At 40.7% G+C, this 20,110-nt stretch overlaps 1 protein-coding gene across 1 annotated transcript in view; it reads left to right on the top strand.

Moving 5' to 3' along the window:
- Window positions 1-20,110, top strand: part of LOC134909485 (probable cation-transporting ATPase 13A5) — a 109,233-nt gene that overhangs the window by 41,961 nt on the left and 47,162 nt on the right. The window contains exons 9-17 of the mRNA XM_063916409.1: window positions 790-921; window positions 2,947-3,117; window positions 5,573-5,730; window positions 8,272-8,460; window positions 9,115-9,176; window positions 9,401-9,551; window positions 9,635-9,718; window positions 9,851-10,007; window positions 11,944-12,061. Coding sequence (XP_063772479.1) covers window positions 790-921; window positions 2,947-3,117; window positions 5,573-5,730; window positions 8,272-8,460; window positions 9,115-9,176; window positions 9,401-9,551; window positions 9,635-9,718; window positions 9,851-10,007; window positions 11,944-12,061 — 1,222 coding nt within the window. The remainder of the gene's footprint in view (window positions 1-789; window positions 922-2,946; window positions 3,118-5,572; window positions 5,731-8,271; window positions 8,461-9,114; window positions 9,177-9,400; window positions 9,552-9,634; window positions 9,719-9,850; window positions 10,008-11,943; window positions 12,062-20,110) is intronic.

Genomic DNA, 20,110 nt, shown 5'->3' with positions numbered 1-20,110 from the left:
TGCCGTGAGGACTGGATTTGACAAACATTTGTCAATGTGTTTATATTAGACACCATCCATTATTTTGAGTATGCTACTTCTATGTTCATTGTTCAAATAATAGAAAAGGCTAATTTTTTCTGCTTAATTTTGCTTTTACATTTATTTTAATAAGGATTGTGCAAATCATCCTAAAAAAGAACATGTCCATCTTTCGCACAATGAAAGGGCAGCTAAAGATACAGTATATCTGTCCAATATGGCTGGTTGGAACACAAATCTGGTAATAAGTAGGAGCAAATTACAATAAATTATTTGCTCCCAAACACTGGAAAACAGGCAAAAACGGTCATACAGACAAATTGGTTAAATCTGTTTGATTTAACTAATTTATCTGAATGACCGTTTTTGTACATTTTGCAGCAAATGGTTGATTGTAATTTGCTCCTATACAGTACATTATCACATTTTTGATCCAACCAGCCAGATTGGACAGATATATCTTTAGGTGTGTACCCAGGTTACCAATGACCAGTAAATTACACTCATAATATATTCCCTGAAGCTTTGCAGCTTGGGGCACTCTGCTCCTTCCAAAAAAATCACTATGAATACTCATAAATCTGAGGAAAGTCTACAAAGACTGATTTGGAGTACTCAAATCTTTGCAAATTCAAATGAACCTACAGTACTGCTGTTGTTTTTTTTATTTTTTATTAATTAATTTATGTAGATTTGTGTATGCCAATTTTTCATCCTGTATGGAATAAATAGCTTATTTATGTTTGTCATGTGTCTGTGTCTTTGCAGTTTGCAGCCAAGTTGAGTCTCGCCACTTAGTTCCAGGGGACATTGTTGTTTTATCCGGCAAAAACTTTTTTATGTCATGTGATGCCATTCTGATTAATGGGACATGTGTTGTGAATGAAGGAATGTTAACAGGTGAGAAAATCTATCAGAAGGAAAAGCTATACACAATGGGGGTCATTCTGACCCGAACACTTGCTGCAGTTTGTCGCAGTGCAGCGATCAAGTCGGAACTGCGCATGCACCGGCGCCGCAGTGCGCCGGCGCGTGGCAGCTTTCGATACCTAGTGATCGCCTCTGAGACAGAGGCGGTCACTAGGCAGGAGGGGGCTGAACGGCGGTGTTAAACTGCCGATTAGGGGGAGCGGTCCGGCCAACACAGGCGTGGCCGGACCGTTGGGGGGGGTTGCGGCGTCTGCGTGACGTGTCACGCAGCCGCTGCGGCCAGCGGGAGCGACGATCAACTCCCAGCCAGCCGTAGGAGCTGCGCTGGCCGGGAGTTACTCCTCAAATACAAAGGCATCGCAATGCTTTTGTATTTGTGCGGGGGGGCTGGCACTGACATGCGGGCGGACTAGCCCTGTGCTGGGCGTCCCCCCGCATGTCTGAGTTAACGATCGTAGCTGTGCTAAATTTAGCACAGCTACAATCAACTCGGAATGACCCCCATTGTCTGCAGTAAAGTAATGTACAGTATGTATTTCCAGTAAACAGGTTGTGTGGCTATCTGTAGCATCCTACAGTATATGCTATATTTTGTCTCTGTTGTGTCTCGTTGTAGTAGAATGTATGTTATACAGTATAAGCTTCATATATGTAAGTATTATGTATGTCTGTCTTTCTATCTATCACTATGAGGGAATGTAATAGGGTGTGAGAATCAGAAAGTGAGAGATTTTGTCAGAGTTCTCCTGGTTTTTTTTAAAGTGGCAATCATTTACACGGACAAAGCAACTTAGTTTTGCCATGTAAATGATTGCCACTTTAAAAAAACAGGCAAACTGACAAAATCTCTCACTTTCTGATTTTCACACCCTATTATATTCTACCCCTTGTTTGTATCCTCACATTTGCATCCCAACTACTTGAGCAGCTAGAGGAATACAGCAGTCACCTAGCTCACTTTCTCTCCTCTTATTCTCATACTGGCTCTCTGCAATTAAGACTAGTGCTCTCATCATTCCACTGCGACTGCACTCACAAAGTAACCATCGACAGCAAAGGCAAAGGGTCACTTCTCTATACTCATCCTTCTGGACCTCTCTGCTAATGTATAAAGCACTGGTGGTCACACTCTCCTCATGCACACCGGTCACTTTCCTGGCACAGTTGGTTCCTTCCTGCTTTGTAAGCTGAAGGCATTCCACATGTGCTAGATAAGTTATATGAGCACTACTGTTATGTATCGCTGCCTCCTAATTAAATATCCAGTATATGTGTTCTTGAGGTAAATGAGTAGGGGTGATATCCAGTTTAGCGACTTAGTTTACTTACTGTAATACAGTAATATCTGTAAGACGCTGCCTGGTTCAAAGCATAAGGTTAGTTCTTTCTGAACTTGAAGAATTTCATTTTCTGTGTGTCCCCATCACAAAACTTCAGGTTAAATGTCAAATTGCAGAAGTCTATGTCCACAAAATGTATAAATCAGACTTGTTTAAATGCACAGTTTAGTATTATCTATTCTATATAAAACACTGTAAGTTTACTACACATAGCAATCAGGGCCGGATTTAGAGGTCAGGTCACCCCTAGGCACAATATTGTTGTGCCCCTCCCCCCACCCCCATTCATGTCAAAGGCAATCCTGATACCATTCGGCAGCCAAACAGCGCCAGCTTCACCCCACCACCACCAAAACTTGCAGCCCATCGCCCCACCCCTATCAGTCGCAAAACCCAAATAAACATAAAATAAGTTGCAATATATACATTATAAAAAAGGAATCACTTGGCCTCATAAGCCTGCTGTGCCACCCCCCGGCAAGTGCCATCCCTAGGCACCTGCCTCATGTGCCTAGTGGGAAATCCGCCACTGATAGCAATGCTCAGTCTGAGAGAATTGCACATTTGAGTTCAACTGGTGAATTTAACTGATCCTCAGAGTACTAGAAGGGCTACATCAACATTTATACCCTTTTTATTGTTCGATTTCCCTCAGGTGAATCTATTCCTGTGACGAAAACTCAGCTGCCAAGTTTAGATGACACAATGCCTTGGAGACAGTACAGTGGAGAAGATTATAAACGCCATGTACTATTCTGTGGTACTGAAGTAATACGGACTGAATCCACTGCACAGGGTCCAGCTAAAGCCGTTGTGTTAAGAACTGGTGAGCGGATTTTGGCTATGTTTTTAAATATGCACAATTGCAAATTCAATAAAATCGAGTTTAACCTTAGGACTTTTTTTTTTATAATAAATTAGCTGACATTAGGGCCTTATTTTCAGTTGAATCAGCTATAGGCTTTGGGAGTGAATATCTCCTAAATTAGTATTTGTACACCTTAAAACGCAAATGCAATAAAACCAACATCCATTCTTAGTGATACTGATATATCTACTGAGGTCTCCCATTTTCGCTTGCAAAAGCAGCCCCTATAGGTTTCTATAGGGACTGCTTTTTTGCTGAATTTACCAAGCTCCAGAATGTCATGTATCTAGAGCTTGGCCCTGATAGCTAACACCATCTCCATATGGTGTTAGCCACTGTATCCTCTGGGATACGATACAGATCACAAGAGCTAGGATAGGCTGCAGACCAAACATGCACAGTAATACAGTATGCCCAGCCCCCAGGTATGATTACATCATACTTACCTACTTTTGTTGTTTCCTCACTGGGAGAAGCCTGAAGAGGAGATGAAGGAGGGTGGTGATGGGGGCAAGGCTACACAAGTCAAGTCATTAGGCCCCGGCCCCTTGCTGCAAAATGCCACAAATCATGCATATTTGAATATGAGTGGGGCCAAAAGGAAACGATTACAATGGAATTGTGTCAGTAGACCCTGCCCACATAGTGCTCACTGCATATTACAGGTATTATTCTCCCCATGATGCCCACTTCACTAGAAGTGGGCCATGTGTGGGAGGGGTGCCTACACTTCCGGGGATTCAGGGGCTTATCCGAAAAATTGGGTGTCTCCTGCAGGACGCAGGAGAATAGGCAAGTGTGGAATTAATTTACTTCTAAAGGTGCATAAACACTGGCCGATACATCAGCCGTTCTATTGAACCACTGATATATCGTGGGTCTGTCGGCCAGTGTGTATGCACAATATTTCTGTGAATGCTGTCTACTGATATATATTGGTGCATCGCTGTGTGTGTGTGTGTGTATGGACAGTCAGCTGACTGCCCGTACACATGCTGCAGCAGCCGGTGGTGATTGACAGCTGAACTGGGCGGGCGCATGTAAACGCCTACCTAGTACGTGACATCAGTCCTGACTGATCAGGCAGTGTGTATGCTCAACATACTGCCCAGTCCGTCCATAGATATATCTGCAGATCAATTGATTTGCAGATATATCTACTAGTGTGTACCCAGTATAACCCACCGCGGGGGCAGGCTTCTTTCAACCCTCAAGCAGATAATTAGCAGAGTGTACAGTATGGTGATATCTGTGAGCACTTTGCTGTGAGTGAGCAACTCTCTCTTATTGAGAGCTGTGGTGCAGCACGTAATCCTAGGGTCCAGACCCTAATGACAGGTTACTATCTCTGGCACCTTGTCCAGAATGAATCAGCCAGGGGATTTTGCTCCCGTTACGGAAACTTTTTTAATATTGTAATGTCTGCCTCAGGCATCCCCTAAATGCCCTTAGCAGTGCATCCATTGGTATAGTTCATCTCAATTAATTTCACAGGTTTATAGTTAATAAAGGTTGCCTTTGTCATATCATATGTAGTATGCTTATCAAATACAATAGAACACACTAGGACACAGTTTCCCAAACTGTTACAGTCCAGGTGTGAAGGATATCCATGCTTGAGTGCAGATGGTTAATTCAAATTGACTGAGTTACTATTTAAGTCACCTGTGCTCAAGCATGGATATCCTTGAAACCTGGACTGTAATGGTGGAGTTAATGGTACTCTCTTCTAGTAACTTATTCAGCTGCTAATAGTTGTAGTATTGTGTATGCAGTTAGAATAACTCATACTGACCTCATCTCCGGGAGAAGCCCAGAGAAGAGACGCTACTGGCTGCTTTGTGAGGCATGTCCAGGAGGTGGTATTCATGTGACCGGCGGTCGGGAGACCGAGAGTCACATGACCTCCTCCAGCATCCCGACCCCTCACTATCCCGATGGTCGGCATGCCGACCAGCAGGGACTATTTCCACTCGTGGGTGTCCACGACACCCAAAGAGTGGGAATAGTATGCTGACCGGCAGTCTCCTGACCGCCGGTCAGCCATACTATACCCATGTCCAGGTGGTTACATCATTTAGCCCTGCCTCCTCTATGTGTCACCGCGAGTCAGGTGATTTTCTCCCCATCCTGCCTGCTTCACTAGGAAATGGGTGCTATGTGGGCGATACACCTACTCTTCCCCATTTGTGGGGTTTACCTGAAAATTCTCACACAACTTACGGGAGAGTAGGTAAGTATGGAATACATTAATTCAACAACACCCATATTTATATATTCTAAATATAATATCTCTATTTAACATTACATCTGTCATAACGGTACAAATAACAGACAATACCTTGTACATAATTTCATATTCATTTGTTTTCACTTGTGCTCCAAAAATGTTTTTTTCCTGCTTTTATCATAGGTTTTAATACAACTAAAGGTGACATGGTGAGGTCCATACTGTATCCAAAACCTTTAAACTTCAAGCTCAACAGAGACGTTAAGTGGTTTTTCATATTTTTGATATGTCTCGCTATCATTGGAATCATCTATGCTGTTACCATATATGTACAGAGAAAGGTATTTGCTCCTTGCCATGATTATTTATATTAACTGCTATTTTCTAGTGTATTGAAACATTTCACTTTATTACAACGTAGTACTAGTGTAGCATACAACAAATCTCTATTTGAAAACATACTGCAGGTTATCTACAAGTGGAGAGCTAGTTAACATATAAGCCCTTTGTGTGGCACAGTGGGACTGGTGTTACCTATACACTCATTTTGTTGGCATGTAGTAAAATGGTTAAACACTGCAAGCTGTCTCTTAACTGAGTGTTATTATGCATGACTCATCAGCTACAATAACATCACATGCCTGTGTTATTGTACATGACTAACCTTCATAGCATCACATGTCTGAGTAAATATCAATCACAAACTTAAGAGTCAGACTGTCTAGATGGCAGGCGCATGTTGTATACTTGGCTTTATAAAAAGGTCTGCATGTTCCCAAGACTGTCACTGTGTTATTGAAGGGTCACAGTGCCATATGGCTGACAGTACTTAGCCTAGGAGAGATTGATACCTTATCATATTGAATGCTGTTTATCTTCTATCATGTGTATCTTGTTGTATTCATTAAAACCCACTCTGGTTTGGAATCAACATGTGGGCTAACCTCTTTGTTCACATCCGCTACACACCTACCTACCAACTTGTAGGCACCTGCCAATACATTTTGAGAAAGAAACCAGACATTGGGGTAAATTTACTAAGGTGGGAGTTGTTTAGAACTGGTGATGCTGCTCATAGCAACCAATCAGATTCTACTTAACAGTTATCTAGCTGCTTCTAGAAGATAATAGATAGATGGTTGCTATGGGCACCATCACCAGTTCCATTGTGTTCTATAATGTAAACAATTAAAGAACAGTTATAATACTGCTCATTTAGTACTTAATTTAAAAGTTAATTCTGCTTTTTAAAAAGTGATTTTGAAAATAAGGTACTGTATGCCTTGATGGTGGAGTCTGTACGTCAATACACCTTTGATGTTGGGCATGTAGCCGCATCATAATATCACTTATACCCCTTTCAGACCACCAGCAATAAGCCGGGTTATTGCACAGCAACCCGGGATGCGCCACAGTCTGGAAGGGTCCAGTTGAAATAACCTAGGTCGAGCAACCCAGTACACTATTTCAACTTATTATTATTATTTATTATTTATTACCAGTTATTAATATAGTGCACACATATTCTGCAGTGCTTTACAGAGAATATTTGTCCATTCACATCAGTCCCTGCCCCAGTGGAGCTTACAATCTATATTCCCTACCACATGTACACACACACAAATTCGTGCAAGGGTTAATTTTGTTGGGAGCCAATTAACCTATCAGTGTATTTTTGGGTTGTGGGAGGAAACCGGAGTACCCGGAGGAAACCCACGCAAGCATGGGGAGAATATACAAACTCCACACAGTTAGAGCCATGGTGGGAATTGAATCCATGACCTCAGTGCTGTGAGGCAGTAATGATAACCCTTACACCATCTGTACTGCAGGGACGTGCAGTCGGGGTAGGCAGGAGAGGCAGAGCCTCACCTGTCAAACTGCAATGAAAACAGCTCATTTTTCACTGATCTGTGTTATAATACAGATCAGTGTAAACATCAGCTGCTTCCATTGCAGTATGAAGTTGCTGCACTCACTGCTCGTGCATAGGGACAGAGGAGAGGCAGCAATAGCTCTGCCTCCCTCTGGTAACCAGAAACTGCTTAGAGCTAGGGGGCGGAGCTGGGGGCGGAGCCGCACACCAGGCTGTAACTCTGCATTGAAAACAATGCCAGAAGAGGCAGCTCTGACATGCGTGGTGTGAGAGGGGCTCAAGGAATGCCCCTTCCCCCCATGATGCAGTGTAATAGCTTCCTCCCCTGACTGGTGCTATTCACAAGCACTCCCACTGGCTTGGGCTGGAGAGGTGTACAACTCTACTGCAGGAACGTGGCCACGGTAAGACCTTCCTCTCCATCAAAATGTCCAGATATCCCTACAGATAATCAACAACAAATACAACATGAAATGCCTGCCTGGCTGCACTGGCCACACCAAGGAGCGGAGCAGGCTATAAGCTAGTGTTTGCAGGGACGCGCAATTCAGCAGGGCTGCTCTGCTTTGCCTCAGCTCTGGGTCTGAAATCACAGTCTCACAAGATAATGTTGTTGATCATCTGTAGACATTTTGTTGGAGAGCAAACAAGCCGTGAAGATTTTCCTACCAGAAGAATTATGAACTTTCTATCCATTTAAAACTTAAAAATTGGACACAAACCTTCATTTCATTGGATTGTGAGAACTGTTCCTATATTCCAGGGAGGGCACCAGAGCAAGTATTAGAATATTATCTGGAAGTTATCTCAAATGCTACAGCTTCAGTTTATCAGTTTCAAAAGTGGAAAAGCAGGAGTAGTGGTATAGAAAGTAAGGAAATGAATGAACCTTTGTATTTCTGTATGTAGCTGTTAGTTTTTCTGACATTTTATATCATTGTCTGAAAATCTAACTTTTACACTGTATGCAAGCCTTGTAATTGAATGAGCCATTATGTTTTAACAGGTTCCTGCTAGGAGAATTATTGTGGAAACCCTAGTTCTTGTAATTTGCGCAATATCTCCTGTTATACCAGCTGCCCTGATGGTTGGGATTCTTTATGCAAAAAGGAGATTAAAGAAGAAGCGTATATTTTGCATTAGTCCAGACAGAATCAACATGTGTGGCCAGGTCAACCTCTTCTGCTTTGACAAAGTAAATTAATTTGATTCCCAGTTTGCATATCTACTGTAATATAGCAAAATGAGATACGAGGTAGGCATTCTCTCTAGTAGCAATAGCTTGATTCTGTTTCCTCTAAGTGGTGCAGTTCATAAATCTGTAATTAAAATTGTTTCTGTAAGATTCTTTACTTGCTTAGCACCACCATATTTACTAATATTTTGTAATAAGCTACTGTAGTGTAAAATCTTTGTGGCATCAAGTCTAAATAAGAAAATGGGATGCAGTTAAAATACCGGTTGTCGGGATCCCGGTGTTCAGGAGACCAACGCCGGAATACTGACAGCCAGTGAAATACCATCGGCCGGAATCCTTACCTCCGCAGGGTATTCCTAATCGGTTGATGGGTCCAAGCCACAAACGGAGTGGGAATATAAACTGTGGTGAGCAGAGTGAGCCTCCGGGCCTGAAGCATTGCTGCCACACTGCCGGGATTCTGACAGACTGTATACTGACAGCTGGCTTCTCTTTTGGCGGGAAATCATACCGATTCCACTGTACTGTATACAGCAAAAAGTGCCTTACTTTAATAGATTTTGTCAACTTTTTCCTTATGGTACTCTGTCATATTATTGATGTTTCCCTTATTGATTATAAATTATATAATTTTATTTATTTGACATGTAGACTGGAACCTTGACAGAGGATGGACTTGATTTAATGGGTGTAATACCAACAGCAGGCACATGGTATGACGTCCAGGTTCACGGTATATTACTGCATATTTTCCATCATATAATATCTGATTAGCCAACCGCTTTAGTATAAACATAACTTATTTTTAAGAATTTATTAGACTTTATCAGTACAGTTTATTATTGTCAGATTTATTAAATTAATTTCCTTCTTATGTGGCATATACTGTATTTCTTTACTAATGTCTTTTTGTATCATTGTTCTTGTACTTGCTTAGCTTTCAGAAAATGGTTACTCTAAAAGATATTACTGATCTATCTTGGGGACCACTGTATGCTGCTATGACATGCTGTCACTCTATGATCATGGTTGATGGGAAATTACAAGGCGATCCTTTGGATCTAAAAATGTTTGAAGCCACTAGCTGGGTAAGCTATTTATAGTTGGGGACCACAATTAGCAGTTTTGTGTACATTATAGGAGACAGTGATATATATTTCTAATTTTCCAGGTAATAGAAGATACCTGCACTGATGTTCATGATGAGTACTCTTCCCAAAAAATGATTGTCCGTCCTGGGCTAAACTCAAAAATTGTAAGTACTGTATATCAAACTGAAGAAAGAAAATTCTGTGTTGCTGATTTTATGTATTGTTGGATTGACAACTTCAAAACTTGATCACATGACCTATGATGTCTTTTTTCCTTTTCTTTTTTTCTTTAACAGCATACAGTAAAAGGAGTGACAGTTTTGTTCCAGTACCCTTTCTCCTCCTCCATGCAACGTATGTCCGTAATCACTAAGGTTATTGGAGGAGATGAGTTGATTGTTTATATGAAGGGAGCCCCTGAGATGGTGGCCAGTTTTTGCAAGACTGAAACAGGTATTGTCTGCTTTCACTAGCCATGTCTAACTTAACTATTATTCAGCCAATAGAATGCTGTCAAAATTACAGCACTTGCCAATGATTGAAGATTGATGTTGTACATATATAATGAGTGTATTAATTTAAAACAGAAAGATATAAAAAAACACCACTATATGTAACAATAAGAATGTAAACATTGCATTATTTAAGTAGTTTATTAGCTTAGTAATGTAGTTACTAACAGTAGGATTCACACCTAACCCAAGCACTGAAACTCTTAATGTATGTATATATATATATATATATATATGAACCTTGATATAAAATTATGATCAGTGTCTCGCTGACATTTTACTGTATCTCTGTTGTAATGTATAGTTTCACTCCACTATAGAGAACTGAAGAAACATTCTATATATCTTTACAAGCCAATTTGTATCAAGGACCTTTTATGAATATATTGTACTTACATGCAAGATAAGTGCTTGGGCACTGCCTTCTTTGTTCTGAAATAGAAATATACTGGCGCCGGCTGTTACTCCAATTAATAATGGGACAGTTGATGCATAATAAAAAACAATACAAGAGGAGGTGTCACATAATACTCAAAAGCATTCTAATTAATAAAAGTTTCTCATATAAAAAAGCCACTTATTAGATCCTATATCTGTTTAGCCACATACTCTGACTAGGAGCCACTCCACAATGTAGCCATAAGAGTTGCTTACAGCAGTAATATTACCCGATCTGTTTGGTTGCAGTCCCCAATAGTCTCTCTCTTTGAGTGGAGATGACGATTAGCCAAGGCCTAATGGCATGCTCCTGAGGAAGCTGGCAGCCATTAGACCAGCGAAACGTGTTGAGCCTGCAATTCTCCATACACAAGCCTCTTACTCCTGAACCTCCAGCTCTGGCATTGTTTGGACTCTTTTGTCTCCATTGGACTTTACAAGTACAGCACCCCTTGTACCTGGATTACCCCCTTGGCTAAAAAGGTACTGCGAGCCCTATAAATTGAAGGCAGCTCCAAGTCTCTGTTCTTATTGCCAGCCAAACAAAAACAAAAACAATATAAAATAGAACATAAAGCCAGTGCAGGCACCCTTGACTATTGGAAAAATGTGAAATATGTAGAATATAGTGAATTATACTATCACTTTTTTCTCTTCTCAGCCCTTCCATAAAGATAGATGCCATGACAATCTTTCTGAAAATCACATCGATCTATATTTTTTCTTCTTGAAACACTACTCTTTGCAGCATACTGTATATACTTTGAGCTTGTGTAAACCTTATTTCCTTATGGCATTTATAAGCTACACTTGGCCCCATGATTATTTCACATGACATTTAAATGAAAACGTTACTTTAAATGGAGATTTGCTATTCTGCTATTGCAATAGGAATACTGTCACAATGCAACAGAGATTTTTTTTCTTGCATGGTATTAATGCTCTGTTAAATTAATTGGTACTAAAATTAGGCCTCACAATGGTAATAGCTCCATGCAGAATGGATCTAATAAGTACCATACTACTCTCTAAATCCATTTGCATTGCATTTTCCTTGTTTTTCTCAAGCAGTATTGTCCCTGTAGCATTGGCCTTGCCATAATATCATTTTCATCCAGGACTCCTATGATTTACACGAGTTCTGTGACTGATTAAAACCAGAAGAAATGCAGGTTTGAATTTAGCCAGCCACAGAACCTGTGTAAATCAAAGGGGGTAAATTTACTAAAACTTCTAAAACAGAGAATTGATGATGTTGCCCATAGCAACCAGTCAGATGCTGTCCATCAATTGCTGAAAGGTAATAGGGAAAAGATGAAGATTTCTACAGTATTATATTTAAAAATATTGTAAGGAAGAAACATGCCATGACTAGCTGTAAAAATGCAATTAAATCAATGTGTCAATACTGTTACTTACAGTATTCTATCATTTTCAAGTCCCCAGCAAGTTTTTAGATGAACTGGAACGTTATACATTTCAAGGCTTACGAGTCATTGCACTGGCCTTCAAAGTTCTCCAAAATGGCAATTGTGATGATTTGGAAAACATGGAAAGGTATGTATAAAGAAAACATTGTGTAGGTTAGGAAAATCAGCGAGCACACAGATTTTGTTGATAGCTTTAATACAGTATACCACATACCTATGTGTTATGGGGTTTATTTTAGAGATGAGCGGGTTCTGATTTACTCGGTTTTACTCGGTTCTCAAAACGGCATCTTATTGGCTCACAGATGTCTCGTGTTTTGGATAGCCAATAAGATGCCATTTAGAGAACCGAGTAAATCCGATTAAAACCCGAACCCGCTCATCTCTAGTTTATTTACTAAGGGATCTATTTACTAAGCCTTTGAATGAGATAAAGTGGACAGAGGTAAAGTATCAGCCAATCAGCTCCTAACTGATGTTACAAGCTGTGTTTGAAAAATAACATTTAGGAGCTGATTGGCTGGTACTTTATCTCCATCCTCTTTACCTCCATCCAAGGCTTAGTAAATAGACCCCTTAGCCATACAGAGTGCTAAAGTGGAAAGCGATAAAGTACCAATCAATCAGGTCCTGTCATTTTTCAAAACACAGCCTGTAACATGGCAGTTAGGAGCTGATTGGCTGATATTTTATCTCTGTCCACTTTATCACTCTCCAAAGTTTAGTACATCCCTTCTTTAGTAAACAGACCCCTTACTCTCTAACCATGGCAACTGCCACCACATAGTGAAAAAAGCAACTACAAGCTTATCGCTCAATAACAGAATGGTACCTGTAAATGTCTGTGTCAATTAGCTAGTCAGTATTTCTCTCACCCACAATTTAGAAGGTTATTATAGCAATCTAATTCTACTAAACAGGCTTTGGATCCATAGGGAGCAAAATAACGTCACTTACATGGGGTAGATGTACTAAGCCTTTCAGAGTGATAAATTAGAGAGAGATAAAATACCAGCCAATCGTCTCCTAACTTCCATGTTATAGACTATTTGAAAAATGACAGTTAGGAAGAGCTGATTGGTTGGTAGTTTATCGCTTTCCACTCTATCACTCTCCAAGGCTTATTACATCTGCTCTAAGTTGGCATTTACCCTGTCATAATGACAAAAATAATAAAAAGAAGATATTTATAACACAGAGTCTGTGATAAATATCTTATTTTATTATTTTAACCATCCCCCCCCTAGAAAATCCCTGCATCTTAGGGTGTGAGGCAGTGGGAGAGGTGCCTCCCACTGCTAACATTAAAGTCCGGGCAGCGGGGGGCGGGCAGGGGGCAGGGCGAAGCATTGAAAATGCATGGTGAAGCGGCACCTAGTGGTGCCTCAATGACATGGGCGTGCATTCAGCCCACATGAATACATGCCCCTGTCAGTCCACCAGATGTGATTGGGCCAGCGGATCCACTGGATCCGCTGGCCAGCGGGCACATGCAGCGGCACGATGCGGCGGGCATTGTGGCAGCGGGACCCGGTGGGGAAAGGGTGGCTGGTGGCAGACCTGGATCCAAGAGGATCCAGCCCCTGCCAGCCACTCTGCAGAGTTCGGCAGCGGAGAGCGGCTTCCAATTTCAAAAATGGCACCTCAGTGTCATTTTTTAAATTCAAGATGGCCACTGTAAGCCAATCACGGCTCGCCACATCATCGTTCCGCCCCCTCTGGCTGACTTATAAGTCAGTGCGTGGGAGCGGTTGTCAGTCCGATGGCGGAGGAGGAGCAGAGAAGAGCTCCTGAAGCAAGAAGACGCCGTGGAAGTCCTGGATGGGCGGCGGCCATGCAACAGGGCTTAATGACCGCCTCCCACCAGGTGAAGCCAGAAGACGCCGTGGAAGTTCTGGATGGGCGGCGGCCATGCAAAAGAGCTTAACGGCTGCCGCCCACCAGGTGAAGCCAGAAGACGCCGTGGAAGCCCTGGGGAGGCGGTGGCCATGCAAAAGAGTTGCGCAAAGGCCGTAGCCCCCCCAGGTGAAGAACCTGTCTAAGAAACTTTTTTTTTAAATGTGTTGTGTGTTTATTTTCATATTTTCTTTACAGGAGGACTACAGGTGCCAGCAGGCACTTTATGTCTGGGCTGCTGGCACTTGTAGTTCTCCAAGTGCCAGCATCCTGGGGCAGGCTTGCTGGGACCCATAGGCCCCCTGTAAAAAACAATATTAGTATGGCATGAACCCCGCACACACCACCACCACCAGGGGTTATAAGCCCAGTGCTGGTTGTTGCTTGGGAGGGGGTCCCCACTTTATGAGTAATTTCAGCCCTGGGCTGACTGGTTTGGGGGGTGTTTAATGCTATTGCAGGGGGACCTCATACCGAGTGTCTCCCCTGCTATGGCATTACTCCCCCTGGCTGGTTCAGCCTGGTGCTGGTTTTTCTTAAATAGGGGGAGCCCCATTTTTTTAATATATATATTTGATGGGGGGTCGGCGCTAGTGATTCATCCAGTGCCTCCCCAGCCACAGACCTCACCGCACATCACTGGGAACCATAGGCGTGTCTATAATGGGTGCAAGGTGTGTGATGTACAATTTTGAAATTTAAAATGTAGAAATGTATATACAGTATATATTGAGGCAGTTGTATTGATTTTTTTAAAATGTTCTATTGTTTCTTTTTCAGCTAGTTTTTATTGTTATTCTTAGAATCATTTTAAATGTAGCTTCTGTGATAGGGTATTATCAGGGATGACAATCCCGGGCCATTTTTCAGTCCCGGGTATCGGGATTAAAAATGGTCAATCCTGGGATTCCCGGGATTCCCAGGATTTGCGTTTTCCTGTGTGGCCGCCCCCCTCACCCTGCACAAATAACTCACTATACACCAAGGTGGGACACATCTTCTCCTCTCTCCTGGCGGCTCCCAGCAGCGTATGACGGCACAGCGTGACCTCTCGCTGCACGTCACACTGCACTGGGGAGCCGATAGGAGGAAGCCGGGCGGCATTTGAGCATCCTGAGGATGCTCAACGCTGATCCCTCAATCCCCGGAATTGGAGTTTCCAATCCTTGGATTGCATCGCGGCCATTTTTGGGCCTAAATCCCGGGATCCCGCCGATCCGGATCCCAGGATTGGCCTCCCCAGGTATTATGCAGGTGAGTCTTTGATAATTATCATTATTACTGTTTTTGAAGCATCTGCGGAAGTTATAATTATAACTGATAACTTTCTATGAGTACACAAAATAATTGAAGCGCTGTACAGTCAGAACATAGATTTTATGAATTTATTGCCACATACAAACAATATATACATATAACATACAATACATACACACGAGCGGTGTTAAAATTAATAAAACACCAAGTGCCCTCGGTGATCAATTCATAACATACAAGCCTAAGCTATTGGTATCCAATACCATCAAATTATCTCAGTTCCAAGGGATGTTAGTGGAACAATCAATTAGTAATTAGTAAATCACTGATAAAATATATTAGCAATTGGTTAGTATGAGTCCTTAATAATACTGATGGAATACCGGTGAAATATATTAGCAATTGATTGGTATGAGTCTTTAGTGATGGTCATATTTGGCTCCATAGCCGTCCATTACTCAAAAGACACAGTCCTCAGTGAACTCAAAATAAATTGGCAGTCAGCAACTGTTTTAAATCAAGGCTCTATCCACAGCTGTTAGTAAGATTTTATCACATGCATAACTGAATGTTAGTCGTTGAAATAGCCAGCAGTATCCATGCTAGGAATTGCAATTAATATATTGTAATCACAGTCAGTGCTTCTCTTATATACTGAAGTTGTTGTGCATCAACAGACACTCATAACTGAGCATATAGCCATTCGGCATGAAAGTAAATTCACTCTATTCTGGGCATTAGACACCTCTGTCGGCTTACTGTATAGTGGTCTCCCCCATGCACCTGCAACTGGTGCTGGATTAGCTTCCTTCTCGGGGTCCCGCTGCACCAGAGGTCCGCTCGTTTAATGTTCCATTAAGTGTGATAGGTACCGGATCCGTGCAGAAACAGTCTCAACGCGTTTCCCCGCCTTTACAATCGGCGGCATCCTCAGGAGTAGTAGTACTCATGCTCCAGTGTACTCATTTTAAATAATCCACCGACTATCCACTTCCGGGTGCCAGAATGTTACGCATGCGCACTACGTGTCATCTGCGTGCCACTGATGTTGCGCACGTGCACTTCGTGCGTATCATTACGTGCCACTGATACTCTGTTTCCGGACGTCACTACCTTATACGGGCGCGCCTTTACGTATCTCATTCATGTCATTGGTAGTTTATTACCAGATATCTCAGCATTACGCACGTATACTACGTGCGTGTCACTTGCGCTCCACATTTAAGATCACTATTAATCAAATCTTTTATATATGCATATTCAATATATACCAATTGCATTGCATTATTAGAAACTTTGATGAGTATCGGAACAAAAATAATACATATACATAGAACATAATTTAATGTCCCCACTTATATAAATTCATTTTCACATACATAGGAGGTCTCCTTCTACCACAGTGCAAGATGTAAAAAACATTTAATATACCCTTTATTCTTTACTCTAAACTCTAATAACAACATTTCACGTATCCAACTAGATGATTATTTATATTGTTTAATTAATATTAATATTATTATCCCCCCATTTATATCAATAAAACCACAATTAATACAATAAAATAAGACCTGTATCAACCAAACTAAAAAACATACATATACGGTATATATATATATATATATATACATATATATATATATACATACACATATATATATGTATAGAGAGGGATATACTGATTTAATGAATATTGTTCAGCTCTACTGTATCATTCAAACCATACGGTACTAGTGTCCCTAAGCGAAAAATCCAGTATGCCTCCCTCTTACATAAAACGTTATAACGATCTCCTCCTCTATGAGTTTTCTTTACATGTTCAATGCCAAACATACGAATATTCTTTATATCCCCTAATTCACAAGCATTTATATGGGCATATAGACTTGGTTTTCTAATTTTATTAACTAAATTTCTCTTATGCTCCATCAATCTATCGTGCACCGTTCTGGTCGTCCGACCAACATATAGTTTTCCACATCCACAGATCAACAGATAAATCACGAAAGAGGATTTGCAATTTATAAATTCTTTAATATCAAAGGATTCTCCCATATTTTGAGAACTAAACGTCGTCACTTTGCGCTGACTAAAAGAACAGGTCTGACATCTAATATTACCACACCTGTGGAAGCCCATTGGTTTCTCTGGTAACCAACTCAATGCACTCCTCACAGGTGCGCTACTTTTCATATGGCTTGGTGCCAGCCTCAATTTAAGATTGTTGGCTCTCCTAAAAATTACTTTATCACTGTACCCTGAACCCTTATTCAAAATCTCATCCACCTCCAACAAAGCATGATTTTTCTTAATAATCCTTCTGATCTCATAAGCATGTGAATTATATTTCGTGACAAAATTAGCTGATCTATCATTGACCCCATCTACTGATGCAGATTCTTCCTCTATCCTCTTTCCTCACTGCAATTGAGCTCTCTCAATCTCACAGACCTCACTATACGCCTTATTTACCACACTGATGGGGTAGCCCTGTTCCAAAAAGGAAATTTTCAATTTCTCAGCCTGTGTAGCAAACATCTCCATAGTTGAGCTATTTCTCTTAAGTCTAATGAATTGACCCTTGGGTATATTGTCACACCATTTCTGTAAATGGCTACTTCCATAATTTAAATATCGATTTTGATCTACCTCCTTTGTGAAGGTGCATGTCTTCAATTCATCTTCCCCAGTCTCTAGAGCGATATCCAAGTAAGAAATATTGGTTAAACTATAAGTGTAAGTGAAAGTTAAACCATAATTGTTTGTGTTTAAACTATGTAAAAACTTTATAAGTGTCTCCTCATCCCCACCGCAAATGAAAAACAAATCATCAATAAATCTGCAATAGAGGACGAGGTCCGCACCGAGTCCGCCTCCCCACACATGTTCCTCCTCAAAGAGGCCCATATATAGGTTCGCGAAACTCGACGCAAACCTCGTCCCCATAGCAGTTCCCTTTAATTGTAGATAATAATTAGTGTCAAACATGAAATAATTGTGATGCAATATAAATTCAATTGAATGTATTAAAAATTCACATAATTCATCTGTTATTGACTGATCAATTTTTAAATAGTGTTCGATTGCTACTACACCTAGATCCTGAGGTATATTTGAATAAAGTGCCTCCACATCACATGTGACTAAATAATAACCCTTTTTCCAATGTGTATTATGAATAATATTAAGAAAGTGCGTAGTGTCCTTAATGAAGGATTTTAAATTCCGAGCATGTCCTTGTAAGAAGGAATCTATGTAGTGAGAAAGATTGTTAGTGAGTGAATTTACGCCCGAAATAATCGGGCGTCCCGGAGGTGAAACCAATGTTTTATGGATCTTAGGCAGATGATAGTACGTTGGTACTACAGGGTGTACTGTAAATAAAAAATTAAAAGTGTCCTTGGATATCACTCGAGAGCTCAGGGCTCGAGACAGCATATTTTTAAGCTTAGTTTGAAAGATGGCTGTTGGATTGGTGGGAAGTTTTTTATATACAGTCTGATTTTCTAACTGTCTATAGGCTTCCAAAAGTTAGTCACTCCTATCTTGGAGCACTATTCCCCCACCCTTATCCGCCGCCTTTATTACCAATTCAAGATCTGAACTCAGACTTTTGATAGCTAGTCTTTCCCCCCTAGATAGGTTATCCTTAAAGGAATTACTCTCTGCCTTATTACATAAAGTACGGAAGTCCTCTAGAGTTGATTTATAAAAACTTTCCACACAGGCACCACGGTACTGCAGAGGATAAAAGTCCGACTTCCTCCGAAATTGGGCTTTCCGTTTAACATCATATACTAATTCCTCTGTAGTACCAATGATTTCTGTGTCTATTTCAGTGTTAAGAGATTCTAATATTTCTAATGCTGCTTTATCTGTATTATCTAAAATGATAGGTATATCTGTCGAATGGTGCGCCTTCAAAGATTTCATTGCAAAATAACGTTTCCTACTTAGTGTTCTAATATAACGATTGAGGTCAACAAATAATTCAAACATATTAGGTTTACTCTTCGGTGCAAAATTAAGACCTTTAGAGAGAAGTTGCAATTCATATTCATTTAATCGTTTGGAGGAGAGATTAAAAATGCCCTTATTTGTTATCTCATTCGGACGTTTTTCTCTGTGTTTCCCTCTTCCTCCCCTGGATCCCCTAGTTCTCTTCCTCTTTTTTGGGGACCTCTTTTGGGTAGATCTCTGGGGTCCCTTCGTGGATGATCTAAAAAATCATCATCATTATTAAATCGCGGTGAGGGCTCTTTACTCCCTGTATTACTACCCCATCTAGTTCTTAATTGCCGTTTACCTCTCCATTCGGGTGTCTCTATCGACTCTTCTTCTAAGCCCTCATTAGTTAAGACCTCATACTTGTTATAATGATTCCATCTTCTAGGTTTGTTCTTATTACATTTACAGTTATCCTCCCTCCGTTTAGGGGTTGGTTGGTGGCGGGTACCTTTATATAGCCCCCTATTCGTAGATCCATACTCAGCATCTTTTTTCAGATGCCTCAGATCTCTCCTTTCTCTAACTGATGGATTAAAAGGTCTATTTTGTCTGTTAAATGATCTGACCATCCCCTTCACATAATCCTCTCTATCTCGGTCCATCTTAACATCTTTCCTTTCAATTAGGGATAACTCAAATTCCTGAATCTTGGCATTGACTTTAGTATCTCTTTCTTTAAAGCCCAGATTGGTGGAAAGAGATTTCAATTCTTCCTGAACCTGTTCAATTTCTAATTTCAGTTGGTCTACCTTAGTCTCTCTATGTTTAATTAACAATTTCATCAATTCCTTAGAACATTGATCCTATACCATATTCCAATCATTGACAAACTTGTCATCATCTTGGAACGTTGCTGTTTTGAGGATACGCAACTCTCTTGGAATAAGATCATTATCCAAATATTTTTGTAAGGTTAGTTGATCCCACCAATGCTTAGTTTCTAGAATGCAAGCATTCTCCAATTTATTAAACAATTGGTGCATATTGGGTTTATCATCATAACTTTGGTTAATAC

This window comes from Pseudophryne corroboree, chromosome 4 (genome assembly GCF_028390025.1).
Source record: "Pseudophryne corroboree isolate aPseCor3 chromosome 4, aPseCor3.hap2, whole genome shotgun sequence".
NCBI classification, from domain to species: domain Eukaryota; kingdom Metazoa; phylum Chordata; class Amphibia; order Anura; family Myobatrachidae; genus Pseudophryne; species Pseudophryne corroboree.
Note: the sequence above shows the minus strand (reverse complement) of the source record. Positions and strands in the feature narration are given on the sequence as shown.